At 33.3% G+C, this 10,582-nt stretch overlaps 1 protein-coding gene across 1 annotated transcript; it reads right to left on the reverse strand.

Annotated features, from left to right (window-relative positions):
• Positions 1 to 7,866: 7,866 nt before the first annotated feature.
• LOC115889215 lies at positions 7,867 to 9,261 on the reverse strand. The gene has a single exon (XM_030909163.1). The coding sequence runs from the start codon at positions 9,259 to 9,261 to the stop codon at positions 7,867 to 7,869; it is 1,395 nt and encodes a 464-aa protein (XP_030765023.1).
• Between the last annotated feature and the right edge of the window lie 1,321 nt (positions 9,262 to 10,582).

Raw genomic sequence — 10,582 nt, forward strand, 5'->3', positions numbered from 1 at the left:
GGGGTTACGTATTGCTATTAAGAATTGTAAAGATGGATTCGGACAGTAGTGTTGCAGATCCTTTCGAAAACGAGAGCAGCGTTGAAATTGTTCTGGATTCCGACGAAAGCACCGGTAAAGCTAGATTTAAAATTATTAGGTGTACGTAATATGATATATAACTTTTATTTTGGGTTTTCTAGAATCCACACCTGACTGGCAAAATGATAATAGATCTTCTAGAAGTAGAAAACGCCAGAGATATGAATGGAAGCGAGAGGCTCAGAAGAAGGCACGCAATTTTGGCCAAACCTATGTTACTAGTAAAGGGAAGGTTGTTGCTGAAAAGAAGTTTTCCGCTAACTTTGAATGCAAATGTCGAAAAAAATGTGCAAATAACATATAAGAGGCCTTACGCAAGACTTCATTTAAAAACTTTTGGGACATGGGATCGTTTCAAACTCAAAACGCGTATCTATGTGGCCTAGTGCAGCAGACATTACCTTCTAACAGACGCCCAAGAAATTCTTCAAGACCGCCCAAGCAAAAGATTAACCATTACCGTTTCCAGGTAGAAGGAAATAGTAAATCGTTTGCAAAAAATTTTTCCTAAATACTACAAATTTCTGATGGAGGCTAACTCGAGCTCTAAACAAGGTAATGCTTGGAAAGCCTGCTGGGTCTGATGACCGTGGACGACGAGTCTAAAAATAAAAAAATCTCACAGCAATGAACGAACTTCTCAATCATATCAATTCATTTCCTTCATACCAATCCCATTACACCAGGGTTCATAACCCCAACAGACGCTACCTAGCAGAAAATTTAAAATTGCGCACAATGTACAACCTGTACTTGGAACATTGCTTGCAGGAAAAATTGCGGCCAGTAAAAGAAGCCACTTACAGACGTACGTTTAATAATTCTTTTAATTTGCATTTTCATAAACCCTCCAAATACACATGCTCCAAATGTGATTCTTGGAAAGTAAAACTCGAAGCATCGCAGAATGAGCAAGAAAGAGCTACGATCAAACAACAGCATGAGTTACACCTAAGGAAGGCAGAAGCGGCCAGAGAATCCTTGAAACGAGATAAACTGAAGGTACAGCAAGAGGAAGGCTTTTATGCATTTACTTTCGACTTAGAAAAAGCCCTGCCATTTCCAGTTATATCAACTTCACTGGCATACTACAAAAGAAATATGTACGTATACAACCTTGGTTGCCACGAAATGGAAACTGATCTAGGTTACATGTACGTTTGGAATGAGACGATTGCGATCTCCAAACACCTCCAGACTCGAGCTTCAACATGCAAGCACGTTGTGGCCTATAGCGATGCATGTACTGGACAAAATCGTAACATCAAAATAGTGCTTTTTTTCATGCAATTAGTGAGCAGCGTAGCGAATGAAATTGACGTCATAGATCACAAATTTATGGTTAGCGGACATTCATTCTTAACAAATGATTCCGATTATGGTTCTGTGGAAACATACGCCAGGAACAAAACCATATAATGTCGAAGGAAGACTGGTAATATAACTACACAGTGTAGAAGACATAAACCATTCCACCTGACTAAAATGTTCAGAAAAGATTTCCATTCAGTAGAGCTGTTGGAGAAAGCCATAACTAGAAGAACGAAGAATGAGGACAACCAGCCAGTTAATTGGCTCAAAATTCAATGGATCAGAGTTGTGAAAGAAAAGCATTACATGGTATTATACAAAGAAACGCTATCCGAAGACTTTCCATTTGCATGTATAAACCCAAGAAAGGTGGAAGACCTTCACTTCCTTCAAATATACCGACTACAGATCTGTAATCTGAGACACGACCAGTGACAGCGGCAAAAAGGATATGTTGACCTTCTTCATTACCCCCCATTCAATTATGACTTCTTTAGAATTTATCCAGCCATGCCAACAACAGTCGATAGCAACTCCATTAAATGGATAATAAGGGTAGTCGAACCGAACATTAATGTTATATTTTTTCGTTCTACTTTTGTGATAATGTATTTTTTGAAAAAAAAAAAAAAAAAACAGTACTTAAAATAAAAAATAATGTACTTTTTTTTTTTAATCTTTTTTGCAGACCTTTGTAACTAGAAGAAGGACTCCAATGATAAGCAAAAAGCTTTAAAGTTCTGTGAAAACAAAAACTGCATCATCTGTATTCATACAACTTTACAATAAAACTTTAGGGTGTTGTTACAACATCCCTTTGTACTAAATTTTGGTTTTATAATTTGGGAGTTTATTATTTACACAATTGCAAAACTTTGTGTTTCTCAGAAGTACTATTACTTGACTTACACCACTTTGCTTTTTACCGGCTCATATCACATTTTCCGATAACTACTCGTATTATCACCCTATCCCTATCCTTAATCCTTAGCATTGAATTAAATAAATTTTGTGCTTCTTTAACATTTTAAAACAGCAAGAAATTGACGTTAATAAAAATTCTATGAATAACAATTTTATCAAAGAATAAAAAGAGACTATATTACTATGATATATGATTCAATCATATTTTCAGTTATTTTTAGTTTTCTTTAAAACGGTATGGAAATTTGGAATCAAGTATAAAAAGGATTAACCATTTTAGAACAAGCAAAAAGTTTTATAAAGAATCCATATAGGTATCTCGAAATATGAATACCTAATGAAAAAGTTTTGCCCCTTATAAAGACAATCTGGGGACTTATTGTATAGAGGAATGTCGCCTAAGGCCTAAAATGGGATACTTTTTTTAAAATTTCTGTAAAATTTATACTTTATCAATTAAGGCGGATTTTTTTTACAGAAATATAGTGTTTTAGTTTATTCTTGAGTACCTATATACAGCATTAAAAAAGTGAATTGAAAATGTATTGTAGCATTTTTTATTTCCTTTAATAAAATTGAATTTAAAAATCTATTTTTATTTAAATTTCTTAGTATTGACGCCATCTATTTGCCAGATGCCAAAGATACCAAACTCCATTTGTTACAGCTCACTTGTTTCGATATTTAATTTTTATTAGCGCATCTATTCGCTAGATGTCAAACTTCATTTCTTACAGTTTACTTGTATTGTTTATTAGCGCCATCTATTGCTATATGCCAAACTTCCTTAATTGCATGTCACTTGTCCCAATCTCACTTCACTGTGGATTGCGATTTTCTGTTCTAATGATTTCAATCATATGATATCACTTTTTCTCTCTCTCTTTTTTTTCTGGGAATTTGAATCTGAAAAAGACGCGTGTTTCGGCGTCCGACAAATTTTCCAGTGAAAAGCACTGAATCCACTTTTCGATTTCGATTGCATGGGTATCCGATTTGGAGATTTGAAACCCTTGTAAAGTATGCAATCCAGAGTATAGATCATATTTGTTTGGTTTCTTCTTTGAATGACCACCTTATTTCCGTTTGTTATTTCGTTTATTTGAGTATTTTAATTACTGGTTCGGATCGGCATATGGTTTGAAAATATATATTAAAGTTGATTTTCAGACCAGTAACTACGACATGGTACTTAGTAACTACCACATGGTACTCAGTAACTCCCACATGGTACTTAGTAACTACCACATGGTACTCAGTAACTCCCACATGGTACTCAGTAACTACCACCTGGTACTCAGTAACTACCACATGGTATGCAGTAATTATTGTATGTTTCACCCACTTTCATTTTGGATGGACCTATGCAGACCTTAAGACAGTGTTCCTGACATTACAATCGTTCTTTTGGCTGATATCGAAGACTTCTCTTGCCATAGTCATCTGCATCCCTTCTGTTAGTCTGGAGAATACCTACCTATCTGTTTACATCATAAGAAACTATATACAGATAAGTCTTTCTTAAGTTAAGTTAAATAAAAAATAAAATTTCTTTAATTTTATAATTTTTGAGACAACTGATTTACAACAAATTATTTTTATTTAACGTTATAAGTTGTAATTTGATTCGTACAGTACACTCTTTCTTAGCTATGATATTTTATATGAAAATTATTAACACGTATTCATTTTAAAGGTTTTGGTACACGACATGTTTCGAAACATCATCGTATTGAGACATACATAAATCTCACCTGTTTTTATTAAGTAGCTTACTTAGTTCAAAGAATACAGTTACCAAATTCAATTCTATTTAAAATAACTTGCGGCTTTATTGGGATCACTGTGACTAATTGATAATACTTGTGTCTGTTTTCAATAAATGTTTAATGTAGGATAGTTATTTTTGACTTTTATTCCTGACAAACATAATAGACCCTTAATGCTGTTGATTACTTTATTTAGCTATGTTGTGATATCGTATTTTCTTTTTTTCTTATCTACCACTGTCATAAACAAAGTAAGTGGCTCCCTTTTCACTGTCTTTGACCATACCTATTTGAATTCTTAGCATCAATATTAAAATCTCTGGAGCCTACATATTATCATTTTTTTTATTTTTTAACAACATTAGAAAGTCACTGTGAGTCAGAAGCCTTACCTACGAACCCAGCTTTCCTCTAACCCTGAGCAACGGATTCTTTTTTCATTCTATTTGGGTAACGACAGAAAAGTCGTCACAGTATTCATAGAAAAGATGTGGGTACCTACAAATAATTTCTCAGTACCCCATATTAGGTTCACATGTGCGCCTTATATGGGGTACCACATTTCCGTAATTTGGGGTACCTTATATTAGGATTTTATACAAAACAAACGCTTTTTTAAGGAGTTTATTATACTTTCAATGAAATCCAACTAAACTCAAACAAGTACTATTAACTAAGAAATCACTAACTAGTATTCAGGTACATAGTGAACAGATAAAACGTTTCAAATTTTAATTTGATTGTGATAATTGTGATCCAGGGGAGGTTCCATTCATTAACTCCATTTTATATTTTTACGTGTAAAAATAATAAAAGGAGGCACGTATTGACCTACTGCACTAAAGCACATAACAGTAGTCAACAAGGATCCCCGAATAAAAATTCAAAAATACCCCGTATCTCAGTTGGCAGTGAAAATATCAACAGGCGGTTTACGCCATTAAACGTGTCTCAGAAATCGATCCCATGACATCTATGTCGGTTTTGCTCTATCTAGTCAGGAAATAGGATTTCTCTGTTAAAACAGACCAATTTCGACCACCCTGTACAATAGTTAATCTGGTTTCATCGCATTTGAACAGTCTGGCTGGATTACATTTAATACCTTCTAGAAGAGGTTCGTACAAATCAAAATATACGTTCACATTCTCTCTAGTAAAAGTTTTAATTCGCGCATATGATATCCCTTGGGGCATTCTCAAAGACAACTCTTGGTGCCTTGGAAGAAATCCCAAAAACAATTTTTCCCACACTGAGAGAAAAAACGTTGTAATATCAAAAAAAAATGCTAATGAATCAAATAAAAGCAAACATATTTTGGCCTCATTAATGGTCATAATTGAATTAATCATCTATTGAATTTATGCATATACTCGTACATATAAAACATACGTGATCATTGTCATGGTTAGTGGTATATCAGATTTAAAATAAAAATGCTGCCTATTTGATTTAAAGAAATATATATTTGTTTATTAGTGTTTTCCTTGGGTTTTCAAATACATTCCTTTTATTTCAAGCCTTTATCTTTATATTTTGAAGTGCAATGCTTAATGATTTATTAACATGTCACTTTTTTAAAGCTTAAGTCGATTTTAATCGAATAGGATCAGTACTAACAATTTAAATGAAATAAATATCAAATTTATTAGTAAAATAACTTTATTTCGGAATTAATCTTTTGGTGATAAGTAGGTAAATACAACTGTGTTGAATGTCTTTCAAAATAAAAAAATAATATAGATATAAGGGTATCCCGGTGAATTTTGTCTAGTGACGAATGATTTTTGTAATGTCCTGGAATTGATCTGCCTTTATTAGATTCCTTCATAGGTCACAGAGATTCTAACAAAAGAAAGCAACGTTTAGTTAGGTTAGGTTAGGTTGATTATTCTAAACAACTATAGTGGAGTAAAAACGATATAAAAATGTATGAAAAAAATTTTTGGAGGTATAACTACATGATACCTATACAGGATTATCAGTTAGGGCTTTGTGCATGTGAAATGACTAATTACGACCTTTTTGGGGGGGGTCAGAAATGTTTTATCCCGGGAAATGTCAAAAATCTGTCAAAAATCTGTCAATAATCTGTAACCATGTTTTTTTACCTTTCCTACGCGATAACTCCTAAACTAATTAACTTATTCATAAAAAAGGCGATCCCAAGTTAATAGATAATTACAGGCCTATTAGTCTTCTTCCGGGTTTTTCAAAGCTCTTTGAGTTAGCAATGTTAAGTAGAATGATGTTTTTTATTAAAGAATGTAACTTGATACGCCAAAACCAACACGGGTATTTAAAAGGGAAATCTACACAAACAGCAATTTTTGAATTTGTTCGGAGAGTTTTGGAACACATGGAGGTGGGGGAATTGGCACTAAGGATGTTTTTGGATCTCTCTAAAGCCTACGACTGTTTTGACCGAGAATTGCTCTTAAGAAAATTGGAACGATACGGATTTAGAGGGAAGTCTCTCGAGTGGCTACAGTCATATCTTAATAACAGAAAACAACAAGTTTCTATTACCAATGAAGGTAAAATATATAAATCCCAGATACGCACAAATAACATCGGTATAGCTCAGGGTAGTATATTGGGTCCAGTTTTGTTTTTATTATTCCTAAATGACTTAAATCTGGCAGTAAATGGACAAAACCAAAACATAATTAATTATGCTGATGATACCAATCTGTTAATTGGAAAAAAAACACCTACCCGAATTAATTGACGAGAGCAAAATTTTATTAGATAATGTATCTAGATGGTTCAATGAAAATAGTTTAATTCTGAATTCCGATAAAACAAATGTCATCATTTTTCGAACAAAATTGTCACGAACAAATAGTCCACTTATATATGATTCGACTAAAAATATATTAATATCTGACCACACGAAATTTTTAGGAATAATAATTGATGAGCATTTAGATGGGAGTAATCATATAGAATATCTTTTGAAAAGCTGGGTTCAGTAGCTATGCAATTAGGGTAATAAGCAAATATATGGATGAGAAACACTAAAAACACTGTATTATTCCAATTTTCAGTCCGTCATGAGCTATGGGATAATATTTTGGGGCAGCAACAGCAAAATACAACGACTGTTTGTAACACAAAAAAGGGTAATACGCACTGTAAGAAAAATGAATTTCAACGAATCGTGTAGAGGGATCTTTAAGAGTGAAAAAATTATGACAGTATATGCATTATATATTTATGAATGTTTAGTATATTTTTACATGAATAGAGAATGTTTTGAGAGTAACATAATACATCAGTACAATACTAGAAAGAATTTACTAAACTATCCCGCTCATAAACTTGCGATTACGGAAAAAAGCCCTTTGTATATGTGTTTAAAGTTTTATAATGAACTGCCCTTAACACTTAGACTCTGTGGAAAGTTAAGCGAATTTAAATTTAAGTTAAAAAATTATTTATTAAATATAGAGCCTTATAGCTTGCCAGAATTTTTTAATTTCAATGGTTAATTAGGATTAAGGAAATATTGTTGAATTATATCCAATATTGTAAATTTTAGGTTTATTTTTTTCTATATATTTTCCCGTTTATGTAAGTAGACTTATCTAATTTTTGTAAAATTAATATGCTTTGGAATATTTATTTTGATGTTTGACGATATTTCTCTTTATGTTTATTTTGTAACATAATTTGGAAATAAATAAATATTATTTTTTTTTTCTCTCACTCTTGGTGGTATATTCTGACAGACGGGTGTTCATTACCAAGTACTGTCAGAGTTTCTATTGTTTTGTTTCTATTGTTTTAAGAAGGAGCGGGTTATGTTTGTGGTTTTAATGATTACTGCTTTTTGAGCAAGTGTGTGAATATGACCTTTTAAATTTAAAATATCGAGGTTTTCTTTAAATTTCCTGTGTGTGAGGCCCGTGCTAGATATAATAAATGGTAGGATTTTAACTTCTTTTTGTTGCCATATTCGTTCTATTTCCTGTGTTAGTGGAATATATTTGCTAATTTTTTCTTCATATTTCTTTGTTATATTGTTGTCATTCGGAACACTGATTTCTATTAGATATGTTACTTTCTCTTTTTTTAGTGTTAACGTTATATCAGGTCTATTGCATGTTACTGTCTTGTCAGTATGGATCGTTCTGTCCCAGTAGAGTTTTATAGTGTCGTTTTCAAAGACAGATTGCGGCGTGTATTTGTAATAGGGCTGTTCTTCTTGTATAAATTTATATGTTTTTGCTATTTCTTGATGTATAATACGCGCAACAAAGTCATGCCTTAGAGTGTATTCTGTACCAGTGAGTATTTTACAACCATTTGTAATATGCTCTATTGTTTCACTTTGGAGGTGGCAACGCCTGCAGGTATCCGTTTGTTGGGCCCTATCTTTTATTATGTATTTCCTGTAGTTGCGCGTTGCTATTACTTGATCTTGTATCGCTATAATGAATCCCTCCGTTTCCGGTTGCAGTTGCCCTTTTTGTAGCCATGAATATGACAGTTCTTTATCGATGTCGGGGTTGTTCATAATATGACAGTGTTTTCCATGTAGTTGCTTTTGGGACCATTTGTTTTTCTTTTCCTCTAATGTGAGTATATTTGAAACAGGAATATTTTCTGCGTTAAGATTTAATGGTGTGTAGTTAGCATCCGCTATAGTTACTGCTTGGTGTAATGAGGTATTTTTTTCTTTAAAGTATTTTCTTAGTGAATTAATCTGTTTGTTGTGTATTTCGTGAATATCTGTCAGGCCCCTACCTCCTTCTTTTCTTTCAATGGTCAGCCTCTCCTTGCAAGAGTTGGGATGCAGCTGTCGGAATCTAGTTAGCTGAGTTCTTGTCAGAATATTTAAATTTTCCAGATCTGTTTTGGACCATTTAATGATTCCAAATGAATAGGTGAGCAGCGGTATGGCGTAGGTGTTAATCGCTCTAACTGTGTTTTTTGAATTTAGTTCGGTTTTCAGTATTTTACTTAGTCTTTTCCTGTATTGTTCTTTTAGTTGGGTTTTGAGTGCGGTATGGTCAACTTTTCTGTTTTGTAAAATTCCCAAGTATTTGTAATATTCGTTGGGTTGCATGTTGTCTAAGTGTTCATTGTTTAATGTAGATGCCTGCTCTTCGTTTTGCCATTTACCTCTGTTTATGTGTAGTGTTTTACATTTGTTCATCCCAAATTCCATTTTTATGTCGTTTGTGGATTTTTCTAGAATTTTAAGTAGCTCGGTGTGTTCTGTTTTTGTCGCTGTATATAGTTTTATGTCGTCCATGTATAGGAGATGGTTAATTTTATGTCTTACTGATTTTTCGTATTTAATGTTAAAGCCATATGCTGTTTCGTTCAAAGTATTGGAGAGTGGGTTATAAGGCATATACAAAACCACAGTGCACTTAGGGAATCGCCCTGGAAGATTCCTCTTTTGATTGGGATTGTATCTGTTTGTATATTTGCATTACAGGTTGTTAGATGTTCTCCATGACTGCATTGTTTGACTTAGAAAATTTTGAAGCATTGGATGGATTTTATAGATTTGAAGAACCTTTTTTAACCAGCTATGTGGGATGGAGTCATACGCTTTTTTGTAGTCGATATAAGTTACGTGGAGATTTCTACATTCCTTGACAGCTTGGCCCATTACTACCGCATCAATGGTTAACTGTTCCTTGCATCCTTGGCTCTGTTCTCTACATCCCTTTTGTTCCTCTGTAAGTATATTATGCTGTGATAAGTGCTGATTTATCTTCTGACATATGACTGCTGTAATAATTTTATATAATGTTGGTAAGCAAGTGATAGGTCTATAGTTGGCGGGGTTTTGTGTTTCATTATTTTTTGGTTTAATATAGGTTACTCCTTCGGTCAAAAATTTTGGAGTTAAGTTAGGTCTTTCTATAATTCCGTTAATGTACTTTGCGAGTACACATGTGTGGTTGTAAATTGTTTATACCAGAAGTTATGGATCTGGTCGACACCTGGCGCTTTCCAGTTGTGCGTCTTTTTTATAATCTGCGAAAGTTCTGTAGTAATATTGATGTTGACTTGTTGTGGTGTGTTTAGATGTCTATGCTCTTCATTCTTTATCCATGATGCGTCGTCATCATGATCTACTGGGTTCGACCATATATTTTGCCAAAATATTTTAATCTAGTTTTCTGTGGGTGCAATTATATGAGTCTCTTTGTTGGTTGTGAGTTTCTTGTAGAAAAGCTTTTCATTTTGGTTGAATAGGTTATTATCATTTCGTTTTTGGTTTGATTTTTTGTATCTATGTAGTCTTGTTGCATATACAGCTAGCTTTTGTTTAATTGTGTCTTGAGTTTCAATTAAAGTTTCTTTTTTATTTTTCATAATTTGTTCTACGTGTTTTCTGACTTTGTCTGATTTATTTCCTTTTATGTACTGAGTGACCCTGCCAAGTTCTTTTCTTAGACTGTCTATCTTTTTTTTATACGTGTTTGCCAAGTAGGTTTCCATTCTTTCTTCTGTTGAGTTCGCTTTTTTAT

This window comes from Sitophilus oryzae, unplaced genomic scaffold (genome assembly GCF_002938485.1).
Source record: "Sitophilus oryzae breed Bouriz unplaced genomic scaffold, Soryzae_2.0 scaffold_811_pilon_pilon, whole genome shotgun sequence".
In the NCBI taxonomy this organism is placed as follows: domain Eukaryota; kingdom Metazoa; phylum Arthropoda; class Insecta; order Coleoptera; family Curculionidae; genus Sitophilus; species Sitophilus oryzae.

Coding starts and splice junctions, on each gene's coding strand:
- LOC115889215 (XM_030909163.1), bottom strand. CDS start 9,261: ATGGAATTTGGGATGAACAAATGTAAAACACTACACATAAACAGAGGT.